This window comes from Trachymyrmex cornetzi, unplaced genomic scaffold (assembly GCF_001594075.2).
Source record: "Trachymyrmex cornetzi isolate Tcor2-1 unplaced genomic scaffold, Tcor1.1 scaffold147, whole genome shotgun sequence".
Lineage (NCBI taxonomy): Eukaryota > Metazoa > Arthropoda > Insecta > Hymenoptera > Formicidae > Trachymyrmex > Trachymyrmex cornetzi.
In genome coordinates, this window is record NW_017296059.1 from 6,765,281 (window position 1) to 6,788,693 (window position 23,413).

Below are 23,413 nucleotides of genomic sequence, written 5' to 3' on the forward strand. Positions count from 1 at the left end.
GTTGCAGGGCGTCGTACGACGCAAATCGGATGCAGTGTGAATCCAGCACAAGACTTCCGACTGCCAACAGTGCCAACTCATTATAGAATCAGCATTAAAGTTAGATTATCAATTTAGATAATAAGTGCAGAGAAAAAATTGTAATTTTTCAGCAATATATAGGATATTATAGCTTTACAAGTATGCATATTTATTTATGGAGCATTTATGTAATAAAAAATCATGAATTTAAAAATGTATTAGCCAAATATTTATGTTAATAATCGCAAATTTATATCAATTATATCATTATTGTCGATAATGTCAGAGTTCTTCCTGGCTCTTTTTGTATGGACGAAAATTTGCCCAGGATTAGCGATCATTAATAGTATTTTGTCGATGATATAAATATTGGGCAAGTTTTTTAATTCATCGATTGATCAATTGCATTATGCACAAATGCAGCTTTTATGGAACAAAATTACATTTGCGCACAGTGCGATTGATTAATCGATGAATTAAAAAACTCGCTCAATGGTCGCGTTCAGCAGACTCAACTGTTGTGGAGCAGATCCGTGAGCACTCGCTGCTATTGGTGTATTCTTTTAGATCATCCAATAACAGCGAACGCTCACGGATCCGCTCCACAACAGTGAGTCTTCTGAACGCGACCAATGTTTCCATTGTACTGCATTGTACTACAATGGCTGTCGGGAATTCCCTACTTGTTATTAATCGAAAGAATTTTTCTGCCTGGCGATAAAGAGGAAGAAGGGGATTCTAGGAACATCGTCATATTTTATACAAGGTTGCCTTTGTCATTATATACCGATCAGTTAATACGATTACGACGCAGAAGAATGAGAGTAGAGACGACGCATGTCGTTTGATTGATCGGCCTGAGTACTTTATAATTTCATCGTGAAAGTTTTGTTACGCGTGAACCATTTTCACGGAAAAGGGGAATTTGTGCCCGACAGACTCAAACGTATTCAACAATATCAAGGTAGTGTATATTTGTGCATAATCACGCGCAAGTTTCGAAAGACCACTTGGGCGACCCCGGACGTGCTCTCTTTAGTCGCAAGTGTTGCATCATCTAAAATTTTCGAAAAGCATTGTTTGTTTTGTTTCTCGAGAGCTGCTCGGGGTCGCTTCCGAGAGATAAAACGAACAATACTAGTGACAGACTTGAAACATTGATGAAATTTTAGAGTCTAGCATGACCGCTCGAGTAGGACGGACGCTCGTCTGGCTTGCTTCGGGTATTGCATCATCTCATTAATTTTTTGAAAAGCGTTTCCGGCTTCAACTGTGCTTTGCATTACATTATTATTTTGACAAGACTGGCCAAGCTCACCTCATTGGCGAAGGCCCGGGCCAATTATATATAGAAGAAGAAGAAGAATTGATGAAATTTGGTCGTATTGACTTCTAAAGATTTTTTTTCTCGGAAGGCAGGTGCTATATAGTAAAGAAATAAGTGCATGTGTAGAAAGCGTTACTTGCCGTTCGTTATAATCTCATGGTATATAGTTTTCACCGAAATCCTTACTAATTTTATTCCACTTCATCAGATCAAATTTACAGAATTGTTTCCATTAAAACTAAAGATTTATCGGATAGAAGCTGGAATGAAATAAAAGCACAGTTAAATACGTCTTCGACTTATAAATTTAATTCTATGTAACATTAAATGCTTCGGTGGAAATTAGACCTCTTATGAACTGACAAGTTACAAATAGTAAAATGCAGTAGAAGAACCATTACACGGATATAAGAAGAAAAATATGATAGAAGATATGATGCAATACTCAGGGTTTTTATAATGATCCATTGTGTTACACTTATGTCTTTTTTGAAAAACAAATATTTCGCTTTTCCTACATTCTTGCATCATTATTTTCATGGATGCACTTTATCTAGGTTCATATTCTATGTCCACAGTTATTGCTTGCTGCAACTTTGGACTCCTAGATTAAACACACCATCATATTTAAATTAAAAACGTCTGTCTATGTCATCTTTTTGTCCTGAATCATTCTATAGTATTTCATTGAAACACAACACTTTTTAACATCATTATTAACAAATATATTTAATATATTTGTTAATAATGATGTTAAAAAGAATCAGATTATCCACAGCTATAAGAAGTGACTATACAGTTGCATTTATTTTTTAATTTTTTTATTTGCATCATCCAGAAAATTTATATCTCTTTTTAATATTAAAAATTCCTTCTTTTGATCAAAAAATTGCTCTGTTTTAAATTTTTTAATCCGTTTATCTTTAAAACTGAATTTTAATTATTTTATGAATTGTAGAATTGTATGTGATGCATATATGATAATACAGATTCTTAAATCATTGTACGGAGTCTGTTACTGATATGTATTTTGATTTGAAATTGTGATGGAAAGGAAACATGTTTAAAATCTTCAAGAGTTCTGATAGATTATTTTGTTTGAATCTTAAATCTGAGTCTGAAATCTGAGTCTGTTGCTTAAAACAGAAGGTACAGAGAAAAAAGAATATATGGTTATTCTTTAACACATTTTAAAAAACTAATCTGGAATTCAGTTAATATTGATTTAATCAATAAGTTTCTGCAGTATTGATCAAAGTAATTATTAAAAATCTATAGGATAAAAGGGTTTATATTAAGAAAAACAGAAAAATTATTAGTAAGATATTAAAATTTATGTATAGTTATACAGTAATAAATAAATTATTAAGTTATTAATATTCAAAAGTGTTTATGATCACTTTTCATCTTTTTTATTGCAAAAAGAAATCAAACGGTAAGTGAACACAAAGTTTGTATCAATGTATTTTTAGATGACGCGTAGAAGAAAAGGGAGATCTACTGGAATGAAACATAGTGATCAGCCACCCAAAGTGTCTTCTCCTGTGGCTGAGATGGAGGTTGAGATCATTTGCCTAATCTGGAAATACCGACTAGATAGTGAAAATCCATTTACTTAAAATAAAAAAAAAAATATTTTTCTCAATGTTGCATTTTATGCTACCTTTTAGATTTTAAAACATCACAGTCATGAATTTATTTGCTTCCTCTGTATCATTGGTAAACATATTGGCTGCGTTCAGCAGACTCAGCAGTTTTGCAACCGTTTTATTCGTCGCGCTGATTGGATTATACTTTTAGATTTAAAAGAATAGTCCTATCTCAGCGAAGAATCACAAAACGGTTGCAAAACTGTTGAGTGCTGAACGCAGCCATGGTGTCATTTGATATGTTTAGATGCCGTTATCATGAGAGATAAGTTTCAATAGATAATGTCTGCAAGTATAGCTGAATACTTATTGTAATAATGGGATTATAAAATACATAGTCTATATACGATAATGGATTTTCCTAATCGATAAACTTTGTAGTAGTTGAGACTTACAGCATATATTTGTTTTATGCTTTTAACGCTTCCATGGGTATTTATGGAAGCTGTATTTTTCGCGGGTTGTCTCTGTGCCAGATCCATTGTTAAAATGCAAACGTTGCGTGAACATTGCAATTCACTTCAGTATCGGACTCCTTGTTCTGAAGAAGTAAAATGCAATATTCACAAAATGTTATAACATTCTAATAACTGTTCTACAAAAAAAATCCAAATGGCACCAGATATTTCGGTTAGTTTTTTTGGACGCTAAATGCGAATCTAGTTTCCAAATTGTTCTACCACGGTATAGTTTTGAGAAATTGCTAGTTAAATTTGAAAAAGGGTTATTTATTTTGAAGTACCTCATATATTGTAATGATATGTGAGGTGTTGAAGTTTTATTACGATCAAAATAAAATGCGTCCTAGGATTTTTCCTCCTGAAGGGGAATTTTTAATGTCAGTTATGAATTAATGAGATATTTATCAAAATTTAGTGTCAGTTATGGTTAATGAGATATTTATGATAAAATACGGAGTTCTCTTACGGAAATGAACTATTGGAAAATAATCACTATTGGATTTTAATAGTAATTATTCGCTTTTTAATAGTGAGTATTTATTATCCAATAATCGGGTTGTTCACAATAACCACTCCTCAATAGTTTTTAACGAAGTAATTATTATTGATTCCACTAGTTGGATTATGTGCAATAATCATTTCCCAATAGCTTTTGACGGAGTGAGATTATTGATTCCCTAATCAAATTATTAAAATAATCGTTCCTCAATAGTTTTTGACTGAGTGATTATTGATTTTTTAATCAGATTTAGATTATCTATAATGATCACTACAGCGCACTATTTTAATAATTATGTATATAAATGATTATATTACGGCTTTCAGTAGTTAGAACTATCCACAATAATGACTATTTAAATAAATTGTGCCTAATTTTAATTCATTAAGCCTATAATCAAGAGACTATAATGCCATATCAGTAATCAAAGTTTGCAATAATCATCAGTAATCAAAGTTTGCAATAATCATCAGTAATCAAAGTTTGCAATAATCATCCTTGTAGTCAAATTATTCGTTGGACAAATTAAACTAAAATTTTTTAGATTCGTTTATGAAATAAAATATCCACGTACGTGCGTGCGTGCGTGCGTGCGTGCGTGCGTGTGTGTGTATCTTGAATATACGTGAGCTTTTTGACAATATTCATTGACCAGATGTGTCACAGTTATACATTTATAAATATTCAGGATTCGTGGATCATCGAAGAGGCAATTTTCATACGATCGTAGAAGTCAGGCAAGTCTAGATGAAGTACAGCTTTGGATGGGTGACAGAGCATCGTGAAATTAAATACCGATTTCGAGAGAAAACCTTTTTTTTATCATAATTTTGTCGTGTATATTCTGTAATATGATGCTAAATACTAATATTTATTTTAGCAGTAACACTGAATTAATTAATTTTTTAAATAATTATTTAAATAGTTTTCCCAATAATCTAATAGTAGCTCTTCTCAATAGTTCGCAGAAAAAGTGCGACTGAATAATCAAATAGTTTCACTAATAGTCCATTTTCGTAATAGTTTGTTGTGAAATGAAAACTATGAATTAAATCATTGACGATTTATCAAATAGCTTTTAATTATTCTTATTTGAACTTAAGGGATTTTGGGGGGGGAGGGGGTTAAAGCCTGATATCAAAATCGAAAGATTTAAAATTATAAAAACTTGTATACGTAAAAATTTTCATAATACTATGTTTCATCCGTCATATTGAATACATAATTTTGAATTTGGCAATTATGATATCGGATTTATATTTAACGGTCTAAGAAATCCTTAAATTTGAACAAATATAATAGGAAGTTTTTTGGTAAATTGTTAATGACCGTATTGACAGGCATATTTTGATAACAAATTTTATATTTAATTATGAGTATCAATAACCGACACTACAAATCCTTTTGAGGACTAAAAATTCTAAGAATGCATTTTATTTTGATCGCAATAAAACTTCTCTAATATGTTACATATTGTACTCATAATTTTTTGATAAAGTACCCGAAAATAGCTCTTCTTTGCAACTTTAACATGCAAATTTCTCAAAACTGTAACATGATAGAGCAATTAGGAAACCGGATTCATATTCTGAATTCATAAAACTACAGGAAATGACTTGTCCCGTTCCAGGCTTCGAAAGAAATAATTTTTTGTCGAACTTTGTAATGGATCTGGACGCGGAGAACCTGCGAAACGTACAGCTTCTTTATATTTGTCTCTCGAATCTTAGAACTTCAATGAATTTTAATCCGTAATATGTTCCACAATGGCATTGCACAGGGTGGCTACTAAGTATTCTAACAGATTTTAAGGAAAAATTCCTCACATAAATTCAGGACGAAAACATGACTATACATACAAAACTATTTAGTTTAGAGATATAATATCAAAGTTTTGAAGAAAAAATTCGTTTTTTTCCGAAGTTTTAAAAATTATTTTCGTTATTTTTTGATGATTTGAGAAACTTTGCGTATGTGTTTAAAGTATGTAACTCGAGTTGTTTTCGTAATATGTGGAAAAAACGAAATTTTTCCTTCAATTCTAACATCATATATATCTTTGCAACAAAACCTTTTCGGTTATATGCTCATTTGGAATTTCCGTTTTGAATTTATGTAAGAAATCGCATCTTAAAGTCTTTTAGAGTACTTAGTAGTTACCCTATAGATATTCTTAAATTATCATAGACATTATAAAATTATCATAAACTGCAAAAGAAATAAGAGGTAGCACTCTTGCAATACAAGCAAACTTTTGTTGTAGACTCCTTTACAGAAAGCTCAAAAATATAAGAATGCAGGAAATGTACATTTTTCAATGGGAAAATATAATGAAGCCATTGTTCAATATAATAAAGCAATTGACATTTGTCCAAAAGAGAACGTGGATGATCTCGCGATTTTTTATTACAACAGAGCGACTACGTATAAGCAATTGGTAATGAAATTGATGATACTGCTAATAGAAGCATAACATGAAAATTTATTTAAATTTATTGATTAAATTAATGTGGTATAAGTGTCTATTTATAAGACGCAACTGTAATTGCAATTTGCAGAAAAAATATAATAGTGTGAAGGCAGATTGTACAAAAGCGTTAGAATTGAATCCAAAATACACGAAAGCTTTGCTTTGTCGAGCACGTACTTTGGAGCAACAAGGGGATTTGGAAGCCGCTTTGAAAGATATCACTACTGCCTGCATTCACGCAAACTTTTCTGATCAAGCTTTCCTTTTAAAGGCGGAAATAGTCTTGGATAAGCTTGGTGAGTTACACATTAAAAGCATTAGTACTAAATACTATCAACGATAAACTAGAATAAGAATTGAAAAATAATGCAAAGAAATTTTATGACTTACAAATTAAAATTATTTTTAGTGAAACAGCATTTCCTGAAGGAATCGACAAACAAAGTATTTTTTCTGCCTACGCATTTAATCGAAATAGATCATATTAGAATCTTCTCTAGAGATCCAATACTTTCTAGACTTGAATATCCAGAAAACATTCCAAAGTAAGTATAGGCAAAAAATTGTTTTTGTGTAATTATGACGTTTAATTTTTAATGCGTTTGTTACCAGATTTTTCAAGAAACCATTACAAGCGTTAAAAAATAGAGAGTACCATAATATAATATCGATGTGCACAGAAATTATTGAAAGTCCCAAATTTTATACATTACCTCCCTCTAAACTAGAGGTGCTGTTATTACGATCTACATTTTACTTAATTTGGCAACGTTACAGTGCTGCAATCCACGATCTTGATGTTATTTTGTTTAGCGAAGATGTATGTGATGACATAAGGGTAAACGCCTTGATAAAAAAAGCACGGGTGTACATGGTAATTGGGTCTTCAGAAATGGCTTTCAAGATCTTTGAATTAGCCCTTACCATAAATCCAAGTTGTAGTGATATCTACTATCATAGAGGACTGGTATATTACGAACTTACACATTGACTATATTTTCTTATCGTATACATGTATATAGAGTCATAACATATTACGAAGCAGTGTAACATACTATTTTATCATTTAAGGCATATATGAACATACAGAAGCTAGGCTGCGCTAAGCGCGATTTTGAAAAGTCCGTTGAATTGAATCCAAACTTCAGCATGGCACACATGCAAAAATGGTATGCAAATTATCATTTTGCATTGTTGAATGGAAATATATGTTTAGCCGAAATTACTGTGAGAGACGTTGAGAAAGCTATCGACAAGTACTCAAATTCTCTTGAATGTGTATGTTGTTATGTTTTATATGCTCTGGTACGTATAATTATCTATAATTTTGGAAGAAAAAATTAAAATTATGAAAAAAATGAAAGTGATAAAGCATTAATGTTATGTCGTACACATTTTGATTTATTCGTGAAATTTTCAATCTTTATAGATGATGCTCAGAACTCAACAGTATCAAAAGGCTCATATTTATTTTGTCAAAGCAATAGAAAAAGATCCGGATTACGCTATTAGTTATCTGCTATTGTGGAACTGTGATGTTAAGGACATCGAGAAATACTTCAACAAAGCAATAAAATTGGATACATGCTCTGTTGCAGGCAAGACTCTGTGTATTAAAATATTAAGATTGATCGAAATAGAACGGTATGTTTTCAATATAATTGTTTCTTACAATTATTGTACGTTGCAATTTTTAAAAGGAACCATTTTTTCTTTCAGGGGGAACATAGAGGAAGCAATAAATTTATCTGATAAGGCTTTAGCATTCTGTCATACATTCGAGGAACTGCTATACATGTACAGTATTAACCCTATATGCGTTTTTGATGTAAAGAATCGATGTGCACTTATTATTCGTTTCCTTCGATCATACTCTCGATTCATCGGTATACAAAATGCGGAGGAATCCGACAAACATATCCCCATTGACAGCGATGGACCATCCAAAGTGCTTTCTCCTGCAGCCGAGTCGGAGGTTGAGACAGCGTGCCTTATATGGAAGCGTTTTCTATTGACTGCAAAAATGCACTTATTCAAAATTCACAATCCAAGAGGATTTTGAATTTCTGATAAATCTTCTTGTATCTTACGATTATGAACGTCCGTTTCTTGGATCCCAAACATACCAAAATGATAGATTTATAATTTCCTTTTTTTAATGTATTTGTTAATTGATAGCTATAGTTATATACCATCAGTATCTCAAAATATCGTTATCACGAAAAACAATCTTCAGTAAATAATATATTGTGTGCAAACATTGTTGAACTTGATGAGATTTTGAAATGCATAGTTTATAGATTTGTCTCTTAGAATTTCAATGAAATAACTTGAAGCGCCTTCCATAATGGCATTATATGCCTATGAATTTATCAAAAAGGTAGTACTTTAATGATAAATGCAAGTAAATTCTTTTATTTTAGACTTCTTTACAAAGAGCGCAGAAGTATAAGAACGAAGGAAATGTATATTTCAAAACGAAAAAATATAATGAAGCCATTACTGAATATACTAAAGCAATCGACATTTGTCCCAAGGAGAATAAGAATGAACTCGCGACTTTTTATCAGAATAGAGCGGCTGCGTATGAGCAATTGGTAATAAGATGTTTGTAATATTCATAATAAGCTTAACATGAAAATTTGATTTCAATTGATTGTCGAAGTTGTTGGTGATATGTGTCACTGTGTGTACAATTGTTGCCATTTTCAGAAAAAATATATTTCCGTAAAGGCAGATTGTACAAAAGCGTTAGAACTAAATCCAGAATATATTAAAGCTTTGCTACGTCGGGCACGTGTATTGGAGCAAACAGGGGATTTGGAGGCCGCCTTTAAGGATATGACTACTGCCTGTATTCACAAAAACTTTTCCGATCAAGCTTCCCTTTTGAAGGCAGAAATAATCTTAGAAAAGCTTCGTGAGTTACATATTAAAAGCGCTTACAAGTAAACTTTTGTATCACTCGTACATTTTATTGAAATTTTACAGATTTATGGAGTAGTAAAAAATATTGGACGCTTTTTTTATATCGTCAAAGGTACAGTTTTAAGGATGAAAATGACCCTTTGTATTTGTTGTAAAGAAGTAATCAATTCTTTGCACTTAAACTCAGGTATTAACCTGAGTTTTTTTGTGTCTTAAGCCCGGTTGCATCAACGTTACTTCGACATTAAGCAAGACTTAAAACTATATCTCGTTTTAAAGCCGAAAGAGAGGGAAAAATAGAGAGAATTTTAAGCCTCGCTTAAAGTCAACGTAACGTTGGTGCAACTGAGTCTTGGAGATGTGGCAAAGGTTTTGAGACACGACCAAAAATTTAAAAAATAATTGGATCCGCCATTTTGATTTTTATAATTCCAATATTGAATTTTCTTCCAGCAATATAAAAACCTTTTGTTGTATCTAATGCCCAATTTCTCCTACACCTCTAAATAACTTTATCCAAGCGAGATCTCCTAGAGTACAATGGAGATGTCTCCTGGATAGGGTTATCCGCAATTTATCTGGAAGTGAAGAATTGGTCATAAGATTAAAAAATAACTCTAATATTTGAGCTTAAGTACAACGAATTAATTACTGATTTATAAATACAAGGGGTCGTTTTTACCAATAAAACTGCAACTTTGCCGATATAAAAAAATGTTTGTCTAATATTTTGAATTATTCTACAAATGTACTGAGGTTCAATAAAATCGGCGAGTTGACACAAAGGTAAGGTTACTGATTAGTATTAAATAAAATAGTATTCATAGCAAAAAACTAGAATAAGAATTGAAATATAACAGAAAAATTTAATGACGTATAATCAAAATTATTTTTAGTGAAACAAGTCCAGGAAAACGCGACACATGAAAACTTTTTTATGCTAACTGCTCATGCCATCGAAATATATTATATTAGAGCTTTCTCTAACGATCCAGTACTTTCTAGACTTGAACATCAAGAAAACATTCCAGAGTAAGTATACGCAAAATTTAGTAGAAATGTGATATTCAATTTTTAATTTTTGTTCGTTATTAGATTTTTCAAGAAACCATTACAAGCGTTAAAAAACAAGGAGTATCATAATATAATACCGCTGTGCACAGAAATCATTGAAAGCCCTGGATTTGATAAATTACCTTCCTCTAAACTAGAGGTGGTGTTATTACGAGCTACATTTAACTCATTTCGGAGCGATTATTCTGCTGCGATTCATGATTTTAAAATTATTTTATCTAGTGAAGATGCACTTGATGATGTAAGGGTAAACGCCTTGATAAAAAAAGCAAATCTACATAGAAAAATTGGGAATCGATATTTGATTTTTAAGGACTTTGATTTAGCCGTTATGATAAATCCAAGTTGTAGCGATATCTACTATCATAGAGGACAGGTATATTACACACTTAAACATTGAACATATTTTTCTTGTGGCACACATGTAGTTTCCACGTATTTTGAAGCAGTGTATAAACAATCTTATTTTGTTATTTAAGGCGTATTTGGATATTCAAATGCTAGACGAAGCTAAGCGCGATTTCGAAAAGGTCGTTGAATTGAATCCAAACTTCAGTGCGGCACATATGCAGAAATGGTATGCAAATTATCATTTTGCAGTATTGAACAGAGATTTAAGTTTAGCCGAAATGACTGTAAGAGATGTTGAAAAAGCTTTTAATATCGAAAGGTACTCGAATCCTCCTGAAAGTGTATGTTGTTGTATTTTGTATGCTCAGGTTGGTATAATTACCTATAATTTTGAAAAAAAGAAATAAAATCACAAATAAATCAAAAGTGATACAGGATTAGTATTATGTTGTACATGTTGTGATTTATTGATGAAATTTTTAATCATAGATAATGTCCAAAACTGAACAGTATCAAAAGGCTGATACTTATTTTGTTAAAGCAATAGAGAAAGATCCAGATTACGCTATTGTTTATCTGCTTTTTTGGAACTGTAATCTTGATAACACTGTGAAATACTTGAACAAAATATTAAAATTGGAGACATGCTCTAATGGAGGCAAGCTTAGATGTATTGAAATGTTAAGAACAATCGAAATACAACGGTATGTTTTCAATATAATTGTTTCTTACAATTATTGTACGTTGCAATTCTCAAAATAAACCAATTGCAATTATGTGTTTGATTTACGTAAAGAATATGGTGATGTTTAATGAAATTATTTTGAATCGATTTTTTCTTGCAGAGGGAACATAGAAGAAGCAATAAAATTATCTAGTAAGGCTTTAGCATTTTGTCGCACATTCAAGGAACTGTTACACATATACAGTGTAGACGCTATAAAGAGACATCTTAATATACAACATCCATTTGGACATGTTATTCATTTCCTTCGATCATATTCTCAATTTATCGATGTTCAAAATGCACAAGAATCCGACAAACGTATCCCCATTGACAGCGATGGGCCATCCAAAGTGCCTTTTTCTGTAGCTGAATCGAAGGTTAAGAGCTTTCTATGAAAGCGTTCTCCATTCATTGCAAAAATACATTTATCCGTAATTTATAATCTTCGTAGTATATCTTATGAGCGTCTGCTTATTGGATTCCAAAAATATCTGAGTAATAGGTTTATAATTTCCTTCTTAGTATATATTTCCTCATTGATAGCGATAGCTGTATGTATACCATTAACTTCTCTTGATTATCGTTCTCACGAGCGATAAATTTTAGTAAATAATATATTGTCTGCAAACACTGCTGAATTTGATGAGATCATGAAATTCGTAGTAATAGAAATTAACTCTTAGAACTTCATTAAAATAACTTGAAGCGTCTTCCGTAATGGTATTATACATGTCTATAAACTTATCGTAAACATCAAAAAGGTAGTACTTTAATGACTAATACAAGTAAATTCTTTTATTTTAGACTCCTTTACAAAGAGCGCAGAAGTATAGGAACGAAGGAAATGTATGTTTCAAAACTGGAAAATATAATGAAGCTATTGCTGAATATACTAAAGCAATCGATATTTGTCCCAAGGAGAATAAGGATGAACTCGCGACTTTTTATCAAAATAGAGCGGCTGCGTATGAGCAATTGGTATTAAGATATTTGTATTAGTCATAATAAGCTTAACATGAAAATTTGATTCAATTGATTGTCGAAGTTGTTGGTGATATGTGTCACTGTGTGTACAATTGTTGTAATTTTCAGAAAAAATATAGTTCCGTAAAGGCAGATTGTACAAAAGCGTTAGAACTAAATCCAGAATATATTAAAGCTTTGCTACGTCGGGCACGTGTATTGGAGCAAACAGGGGATTTGGAGGCCGCTTTTAAGGATATGACTACTGCCTGTATTCACAAAAACTTTTCCGATCAAGCTTCCCTTTTAAAGGCAGAAATAATCTTAGAAAAGCTTCGTGAGTTACATATTAAAAGCGCTTACAAGTAAACGTTTGTAACACTCATCAATTTTATTGAAATTTGGTAGATTTATGTAGTAAAAAATATTCGACGCTTTTTTTATATCGTCAAAGGTACAGTTTTAAGAAGGAAAATGACCTCTGAAAAGAAATAATCAATTCTTCGCACACTTAAACTCAGGTATTAGAGTTTTTTGTGTCTTAAGCTCGGTTGCATCAACGTTACTTCGACATTAAGCGAGACTAAAAACTGTATCTCCTTTTAAAGCCGAAAGAGAGGGTAAAATAGAGAGAATTTTAAGCCTCACTTATAGTCATTGTAATGTTGGTGCAACCGAGCCTTGGGGATGTGGCAAAGGTTTTGAGACACGATCAAAAATTAAAAAATTAATTGGATCCGCCATTTTGATTTTTATAATTCCAATATTGAATTTTCTTTCAGCAATATAAAAACCTTTTGTTGTATCTCTAATACCCAATTTCTTCTACACCTCTCGATAACTATCCAAGAAAGATCTCCCAGAGTACAATGGAGATGTCTCCTGGATAAGGTTATCCGCAATTTATCTGGAAGTGAAGAAATTGGTCATAAGATTAAAAAATAACTCTAATATTTGAGCTTAAGTACAACGAATTAATTACTGATTTATAAATACAAGGGGTCGTTTTTATCCTTAAAACTGCATCTTTGCCGATATAAAAAAAGTGTGCAGCATACTTTAAACAATTCTACAAATGTACTGAGTTTCAATAAAATCGGCGAGTGACACAAAGGTAAAGCTACTTGTTAGTATTAAATAAAATAGTATTCATAGCAAAAATTAGAATAAGAGTTGAAATATAACAGAGAAATTTATTGACGTATAATCAAAATTATTTTTAGTTGAACAAGTCCAGGAAAATGTAACATCCGAAAATTTTTTTATGCTAACTACTCATGCCATTGAAATATATTATATTAGAGCTTTCTGTAACGATCCAGTACTTTCTAGACTTGAACATCCAGAAAACATTCCAGAGTAAGTATAGGCAAAAGTTAGTACACTGAAAAAAATTTCTGGTTGAAAATAATGAAAATGGACGAATCATAAATTTCTAGTTAAATTTATTAGAATTCTAGTTGAGATAACCGGAATTCTGGTTAATACTATATTTCTAGTAAAATCTACTAGAATTCTTATTTTTACCAGAATAATTATATTAATCAGAATTCTAGTTATCTCAACTAGAATTCTAATGGACATAACCAAAAAATTCTGATTCGTCCATTTTTCACCAGAGTTACTGTTTAATCCAATCAGACCATTTTTCTCAGTGTAGAATTGTGGTATTCACTTTTTAATATTTGTTCGTTATTAGATTTTTCAAGAAACCATTACAAGCGTTAAAAAACAAGGAATATCATAATATAATACCGTTGTGCACAGAAGTCATTGAAAGCCCTAGATTTGATAAATTACCTTCCTCTAAACTAGAGGTGGTGTTATTACGAGCTACATTTAACTCATTTCGGAGCGATTATTCTGCTGCGATTCATGATTTTAAAATTATTTTATCTAGTGAAGATGCACTTGATGATGTAAGGGTAAACGCCTTGATAAAAAAAGCAAATCTACATAGAAAAATTGGGAATCGATATTTGATTTTTAAGGACTTTGATTTAGCCGTTATGATAAATCCAAGTTGTAGCGATATCTACTATCATAGAGGACAGGTATATTACACACTTAAACATTGAACATATTTTTCTTGTGGCACACATGTAGTTTCCACGTATTTTGAAGCAGTGTATAACAATCTTATTTTGTTATTTAAGGCGTATTTGGATATTCAAATGCTAGACGAAGCTAAGCGCGATTTCGAAAAGGTCGTTGAATTGAATCCAAACTTCAGTGCGGCACATATGCAGAAATGGTATGCAAATTATCATTTTGCAGTATTGAACGGAGATTTAAGTTTAGCCGAAATGACTGTAAGAGATGTTGAAAAAGCTTTTAATATCGAAAAGTACTCGAATCCTCCTGAAAGTGTATGTTGTTGTATTTTGTATGCTCAGGTTGGTATAATTACCTATAATTTTGAAAAAAAGAAATAAAATCACAAATAAATCAAAAGTGATACAGGATTAGTATTATGTTGTACATGTTGTGATTTATTGATGAAATTTTTAATCATAGATAATGTCCAAAACTGAACAGTATCAAAAGGCTGATACTTATTTTGTTAAAGCAATAGAGGAAGATCTAAATTACGCTATTGTTTATCTGTCATTGTGGAACTGTAATCTTGATAACACTGTGGAATACTTGAACAAAGTATTAAAATTGGAGACGTGCTCTAATGGAGGCAGGCTTAGATGTATTGAAATGTTAAGAACAATCGAAATACAACGGTATGTTTTCAGTATAATTGTTTCTTACAATTATTATACATTGCAATTTTCAAAGTGAACCAACTGCAATTATCTGTTTGATTTATGTAAAGAATATGGTGATGTTTTAATGAAATTATTTTAAATCCATTTTTTCTTTCAGAGGGAACATAGAAGAAGCAATAAAATTATCTGATAAGGCTTTAGCATTTTGTCGCACATTCAAGGAACTGTTATACATATACAATATAGATGCTATAAAGAGACATCTTAATATACAACATCCATTTGGACATGTTATTCATTTCCTTCGATCATATTCTCAATTTATCGATGTTCAAAATGCACAAGAATCCGACAAACGTATCCCCATTGACAGCGATGGGCCATCCAAAGTGCCTTTTTCTGTAGCTGAATCGAAGGTTAAGAGCTTTCTATGAAAGCGTTCTCCATTCATTGCAAAAATACATTTATCCGTAATTTATAATCTTCGTAGTATATCTTATGAGCGTCTGCTTATTGGATTCCAAAAATATCTGAGTAATAGGTTTATAATTTCCTTCTTAGTATATATTTCCTCATTGATAGCGATAGCTGTATGTATACCATTAACTTCTCTTGATTATCGTTCTCACGAGCGATAAATTTTAGTAAATAATATATTGTCTGCAAACACTGCTGAATTTGATGAGATCATGAAATTCGTAGTAATAGAAATTAACTCTTAGAACTTCATTAAAATAACTTGAAGCGTCTTCCGTAATGGTATTATACATGTCTATAAACTTATCGTAAACATCAAAAAGGTAGTACTTTAATGACTAATACAAGTAAATTCTTTTATTTTAGACTCCTTTACAAAGAGCGCAGAAGTATAGGAACGAAGGAAATGTATGTTTCAAAACTGGAAAATATAATGAAGCTATTGCTGAATATACTAAAGCAATCGATATTTGTCCCAAGGAGAATAAGGATGAACTCGCGACTTTTTATCAAAATAGAGCGGCTGCGTATGAGCAATTGGTAATAAGATGTTTGTAATATTCATAATAAGCTTAACATGAAAATTTGATTTCAATTGATTGTCGAAGTTGTTGGTGATATGTGTTACTGTTTGTACAATTGTTGCAATTTTCAGAAAAAATATAGTTCCGTAAAGGCAGATTGTACAAAAGCGTTAGAACTAAATCCAAAATATATTAAAGCTTTGCTACGTCGGGCACGTGTATTAGAGCAAACGGGGGATTTGGAAGCAGCCTTGAAGGATATGACTACCGCGTGTATTTACGAAGGGTTTTCTAATCCTAATTCCGTAAAGGCACTAATAATCTTCGAAAAGCTTGGTGAGTTACATATTGATAGCACTTTGTATTAAGTAAAAATTATTCACGGCAAATTAGAACAAGATTTGAAACATAACAGAAATTTAATTGCAATGGAAATTATTTTTAGTGAAACAACATGCTCATGATGATTGGGCAAACAGAAAATTACTTATGCTAATTGATAAGGCTTCCATCGAAATTTATATTATATCTTTTTCTCAAGATCCAGTGTTTTCTAAACTTCGATGTCCAAAAAATATTCCAGAGTAAGTATAGGCAGAAGACTGTTTTTGTATATGTGATTATTTACTTTTTAATGTGTTTGTTATTAGATTTTTTAAAAAGCCACTACAAGCATTAAAAGATACGAAATATGATGACGTAATACCATTGTGTACGGAAATTATTGAAAGTCCGGAATTTAATATATTACCTTCAACTAAACTCGAGGTGTTATTATTACGAGCTACATTTTATTCATTTTTGGACAAATACTATCTTGCATTCCAAGACTTAGAATGTATACTGAACATCGAATATGCATCCGATGATGTAAAGATAAACGCCTTGTTAAAGATGGCGGACTTACGTCTGGCTATCATGGGTGATCTAAACATGGCCTTCATGCATTTCGAGTTAGCCATTAGTATAAATCCGCATTGCAGCGATATTTACTATCGGAGAGGACGGGTATTAAGCACATTAGCAGCATTGAGCATATTTTTGTCGCATACATATAAATGTACATATAAAATAATGTAACATTTCGTAATTTCAGTTATATATGCACATTGGCAAACTAAACAAAGCTAAACACGATTTTGAAAAGGCTCTTGAATACAATCCAAATTTTAACATGGCATGCATACAAAAATCCTATACAGATTATTGTATTGCGATGTTAAATAAAGATGTAAGATTAGTCGAAGCGGCTGTGAGAGCTTTCGAGAAAGTTTTCAAAAAATTTATAAACCTTCCTGAGTGTATAATCTGTTATCGTTATTATTGTAAGGTATATGAAACTACTTATAATTTTTTAAAAAAGATAATTCGAATAAAAAAGAGATAGGAGGAGAAAAATTATTACCATTTACATTTCGATTCATTGTTAAAATTTTAAATTTATTTTAGATGATGTCCGAAACTCGTCAGTACCAAAAAGCTCATATTTATTTTACTAAAATAATAAAGAAACATCCGGAGAACACATCTATGTCTTTAATTTATCTAGAGAGGGCCTTTTTGCAATTTGATTGGAGCGGTTATTATGATAAAGCTGTGAAATACTTTAAGAAAGCGATAGAATTAGATGAAAAGTGCAGTCTTGCATATAAAGCGTTAGGGATCATCGAAATAAAAAGGTACGTTTCCAATCGTTTCTTATTGTACTTTAAAATTTTTTGAATTAACTTATTGTAGTCACATACGTGACTTTTATATAAAAAAAGTTATTTCAATGAAAATATTCTGAATTCGAAAATTTTTAATGAAAGTATTCTGAATCCATTTTTTTAATTTAGGAGAAACCTAGAAGAAGCAATAAGATTGTTTGACAAAGCTATAGTGTACTGTCCTATATTTAAGGAACTGCTAAAACTATACTTCTTGAGAGACGCAGCAAAAGTAGAACTTAATGTCAAGAATCAATTCGGGGATAAGTATTTCGATTTTTTCGGTCGTTATCTTGGTTCGCGGATATTCGTGTTGCGAAGTACGGACGAATCCATCAAGGGTTCAGTTACGATTTTATGTTAAGATACCACTCTTGAACACTATATATATATATATATATATATATATATATATATATGTATGTATGTATGTATGTATGTATATATTTGCTGCTGCGCACGCGCGCTCACTTACTTAAGATGTCTTAAAAATTGAGGGGGCGGCGGAGAAAGGGGTGAAGGGAAGGAGGAAGAAGTGGGAGGAAGAGAGTGTATGCATTATTTTGTATTAGAAGTTTAAGTTTTTTTGTAATGAAATTTTATTTTTAACTACATTTTATCTCTATACTGCATATACAGAAGTTTTAAAATATTTGTTAGCAACTTAAGTTTGTAATCGACTTTTTAGAATTGTTTGAATTTTACTTTGTAAAATTTTATGTTTACGTAAGTATTAAAATTTGTTGCGTATTATTTATAAATCTTTTAAAATTTTTTAATTTCTAATTAATAAAAAAATATATTTATGTACTGCGTATACAGAAGTCTTTAAAGTATTAATTAGAAACTGAAGTTTGTAATCGATTTTTTAAAATAGTTTCAGTTTTATTTTGTAAGATTTTAAGTTTTCGCAAATATTAAAATTTATTGCGTATCATTTATATAGTCTTTTAATTTCTAGCAAATAAAAAAATATACGATATATAAATATATATATATGATTGGATAGTTTTTAGCCTTCTCTGAGTCACAATATCTAATTATGTACGCAATTGTACCTATGATATACAAAATAATGAAAATGTACAAAACAATAGAAATAATGTCCTTTTTAATTAATCATTCTAATATTCTGTTGAAATGTAACACTTAAATATTAGAGATGTTTTTTAATAATAATCAAAAGGAATTAAATCGTCGGCACCTAAAAAGAGCGATTATAGTTGCATTTATTTTGTAATTTTTTTATTTGCATTATCCTGGAAATTTTCTTTTTAACATAAAAGTTCCTTCTTTTGATTATACTTTTGAATATTAATTATATTATATTTATGAAAAAACGAAAAGTGATTATGACTGGTGTATCGCTCTTATTGGAGTTTTTGACGATGATGCTAAATTAATCAGGGTTTATCATCGTAAATCAGGATTGAAAAAGTTTCCGCTTGCGTTTTTAATGTTAGTTCGAAGTAAATATTTAATTGTTGCAAAATGCTATATTCTCTTTTTAATATATTAATTATCCATCTTTTCCGTTTTTTACGTTTTATAGATCTGTATAAACAGCGTTTGGAAAACGCACATTATGAAGGTGATATTAATCAAATAATTAAAACATTATCAGCTTATCTCGCTAATAGAACATTAGAGTTTGGAGGAGGAAGAAGTATAGCCTCTCGTATAAAACGCTTCAAGAGCTGTAAAACTTATAGATCGAAGAAGTTCTAATTTTACTAAAATTAGAAAAGCTATTATTTCATAATTACATTGCCTGAAATTGTATATTTATTTATTTTCAGGATATGATTAATAAAATTTTTTATATTTTCTATTTTAGAATACAAAAGAAAGCAACAGTAGAACTGCCGTCCACTTTAACTGATGCAAAAAAATCTTCGCAATATATATTAACAAGGATAAAGAAAAGATACAACTTTAAGATGCTATTTTATTAAGTTTAAGTCATAAAATATATCTTTATATATTTTTTGAAACGTACATACCTTTTTGTTCGTTTTTGAATTTATTTTTTGATTAATTTTTTCTTTTACACGATGTGATAAACACAGTTTTACTTTTTGTGTAATCATAAAAAAATGTACGTGTACTTATATTTAGATATAATATACGATTTTACATACACTGTTAGAAATGTTCTTAAATTTCATTAACTTTTAATGTACATTGGTAAATGAAGTTTAATTTCTCTGTAACCGAAAAGACTATTAATGCACATGTTAATGAGATTTAAGTTTACAATAACTGAAAAATTAAGTGTAATGAAATTTAATATACTTTTAATTTACGGATATAAATGACATTTAATTAATCGTAATTGAAATAACTATTAATGTACATATTAATGAAATTTAATGTACTTTTACATTTACGAATATTAATAATATTTTAATTAAGCCTAATACTGTTAACGCTTAACGTTTAATACGTTTACGTTTCTTACATGTCATTAACGTAAATTACTTTTCAGTTACAGATCTCGTACTTTTCATTAACGTGTAAATTAATTTCTATAATAATGTGTTCATTAATTTCAATACACACGTTCATTACATTTCAGACTACTGTAATTTAGTTTTTATTTATATCATTCATTACATTTAATTTCGTGCATAACCATACGCTTCCTTTACATGTTAATTAAAATTCATTGAGAAATTTCTAATATATATTTTTTAGTATATATACATATAATGTACAAATGTAAATATGTTAAGTAAAAAATTTAGTAAAAAAGCAGGAATAATATTTTAAATATCAAAATGAAAATATTTTTACGATTGTTAGATCTGAAAATATTCTTAAATATTTTTTCATAGAATACGACCTTTGTAACAAGAGATATTATCGAAATGTAAGTCATTCGAGAATTTATGTCGAATGCCATTAATTACTGCTTTAATTTGTATTTTATTTTTATATTATCAGTATATAATGAGTGAAATAATTAATCTTAAATATCTAGAAAATGTTTTCATAATTACAAATCTGTAATATTTACATTATGTAGCTTTTTGTATGTATTACAGGTTTTATATCTTAAAGATAATGTAATTTAAACGGTTACGTTTCTGTTACGTTACTCCCCCCTTACACTTGCTTCACACTCCGATTAAAACTTTATTGACGCTCGCTTTACGTTTTATTTTCACCAGGGAATTCCTCTGCCATTGACAAATCCTGTTAATTAAATCCATTTGTACTGTATCAATCTGCGCATATATTAATTACGTGATGCAATTAAGCTTACCGAGATAAGGTTGATGATATAAATTCATCGGTGGAAATGGCATAGGGAGTACTGGTCTTGGAAAAACATGCATAAGCATGGGTAGTGGCGGTACTCGAGGCATCAGCATAGGTCTAGGTAAACGCTAAAACAAATATCGATTTGTAGAAATAGTTACTTAAATATATGATAAACTGCTCAATAATACTTCAGGTAACTGCAGTTCAAACCTGTACATTTTATTCTTTTCGACATTGATTGAAACAAAAGTATTATTTTCTTTTTTGAACATTAAAATTAGCTGAACTTACCATGTAGGAGCTACGGATGCTATTCGAGGAAGAAAAATAAGAACATTTACTTATTTCGTTAAAGTCTCTCTTCCTCTCTCTACCTCGTTCACTGATTGGTGAACGACTTCTACTTCTAAAAGAGAAAAATACTGTTATATTCTCGTTACACAATAAAAGTTTTACATATTTTATTTAAATTATAACTTCATTAAAATAACTTCAGTATAAACATAAACAAATTTGCATTCTATAACAATATACAAGTCCGCCATGCATGCCTGACTCTCAAAATATATATTTATTAAATTTATTTTTTCTGAATTTAACATTTTCTTTTATTTTTAAATTGCTTGTATCTATTTATACTTTCTTTTTCTCATTTCTTTAGATCCTTAATAATTAAGTTTTATTTTGTACCTGTAACGAGATCTCGACCGATCTCTAGTGAAAGATGCACTATGACTACTATAATGTAATGAACTCCTATTTCTTCTTTCATTTCTATCTCTATCTTTCTCTTCGCTTTCCCTTGTTGAACTATGTCGCCTTCTGGAACGTAAGAAACTCTAACTTTATTTATGTATAATGCACATATATTATTTATGGAATAAAGACTTATAAAAATTACTGAATTTCTTTAATCTTTCAGTTATGATAGATTTTCTCCGGAGTTTAAACCACAATAATAATAACTTTGTCGAATGCAACATAAATTAAAAATTAAAAAATAATAAGATTTCATACAAATAGCATTTATTGTAAAAATTTAGACTCATCGTTTATCATTTAGCAATTTATTAATTCTTTATTCATTAATGAAAAAATTAGGACTAACCTGTCGCGGTTGTACCTTTTATTATTATCTACTCGATTACTTCGACACATAACTGACTTGTACGAGCTAGAATCACTGTGTTAATGTGTTGTTAGCAACATGTATATTAAATTACTATTACTACAATATCATTGTTTACAAACTTAATAAAATAATTATCAAGCCATGAATAACCGATTTTATATTTATGAGTTATACATTTATAATTGGAAAGTAAAAAATTGTAAGATTATCAAGATTTATATTAAATACTTCAATATAAAATATAATCTTAAAAATACAAATTTAAAAAATATGTAACTATACACAAAAATATTCAGATATTGACAATAAATAAATTTAAATTCAATAACTAACAAAATAAGATACATATATATGTATATATAATCCAGGTAGCAAGGTAACGTGATTTTAACGTTAAAATAACGATAAATAACGTCAACTAGCTACTTGGATACATCTATGACAAACAACTTTATATCCATAATACACATATTCATGTATAGCGCTGGAAATAAAAGATTAATAAATTTAAAATAAATACTTAATTGTGTGTTGTGCACAATTCATACATAATCTCAAAAGTCAAATGTAAATAATTTCCAGATACATGTAATGAACACATTCATATTCAATAAGCAATAAAAGAAATGAAAACATTCCTTGTTAAAAAATATTTAAATAAGTAGTTCAAACAACTTTATATCCATAATATATTTTGGTAGTATGTTTAATACATACTCTATCTAGAAAGTAAAATTATGTTTAAAATCGTAAAAATAATTTCGAAGGTCTATGATATATTTCGCTCATAACAAAAAATTTGATATATATTTACAAAGTTCATATTAATAAAAAATATATATTCATAGATTTTTCGGAATGTTGTAGAAAGTTGTCACTAATTTAATATCGAATATTACCACAAAAAATATACATCAATACATAAATCATTATTTTTTCTCTAATAAATATATAAAATGTAATTTTTACTTACATTATTTTACTTTCTAGCTTTACTGAATACATTCTTATCTCTCTAGATATCTTTTTCTTCCTCCTTTCTTTACTCTCAATTTGTACTTTCACTACTCTTTTATAATAATATATATATATATTTTTTCTTACCTGTGTTATACAA

The 23,413-nt window shown here is 30.0% G+C and overlaps 3 protein-coding genes across 3 annotated transcripts in view; 1 reads left to right on the forward strand and 2 right to left on the reverse strand.

The window, feature by feature from the left end:
• TSG101 (tumor susceptibility gene 101) overlaps positions 1–718 on the reverse strand; it is a 4,279-nt gene extending 3,561 nt beyond the window's left edge. The window contains exon 1 of the mRNA XM_018502318.1: positions 705–718. The gene's annotated coding sequence lies outside the window, so the exon portion shown is untranslated. The remainder of the gene's footprint in view (positions 1–704) is intronic.
• Positions 719–2,845: 2,127 nt separating this feature from the next.
• LOC108757602 (uncharacterized) lies at positions 2,846–18,292 on the forward strand. The gene is made up of 15 exons (XM_018502060.1): positions 2,846–2,907; positions 12,312–12,485; positions 12,600–12,807; positions 13,694–13,829; positions 14,170–14,524; positions 14,627–14,866; positions 14,988–15,202; positions 15,345–15,603; positions 16,031–16,204; positions 16,320–16,524; positions 16,634–16,772; positions 16,839–17,196; positions 17,285–17,518; positions 17,638–17,867; positions 18,027–18,292. Exons 1-15 carry the CDS (start codon positions 2,854–2,856, stop codon positions 18,259–18,261), a joined length of 3,216 nt encoding a protein of 1,071 aa, XP_018357562.1. The 5' UTR covers positions 2,846–2,853; the 3' UTR covers positions 18,262–18,292.
• A 2,712-nt stretch (positions 18,293–21,004) lies between these two features.
• LOC108757761 (serine/threonine-protein kinase fray2-like) lies at positions 21,005–22,436 on the reverse strand. Its single transcript, XM_018502319.1, has 5 exons — positions 22,273–22,436; positions 21,855–21,986; positions 21,456–21,570; positions 21,166–21,289; positions 21,005–21,095 (listed from the first exon to the last, which is right to left on the reverse strand). The coding sequence occupies exons 1-5, from the start codon at positions 22,320–22,322 to the stop codon at positions 21,064–21,066; spliced, it is 453 nt and encodes a 150-aa protein (XP_018357821.1). The 5' UTR covers positions 22,323–22,436; the 3' UTR covers positions 21,005–21,063.
• Positions 22,437–23,413: the final 977 nt, after the last annotated feature.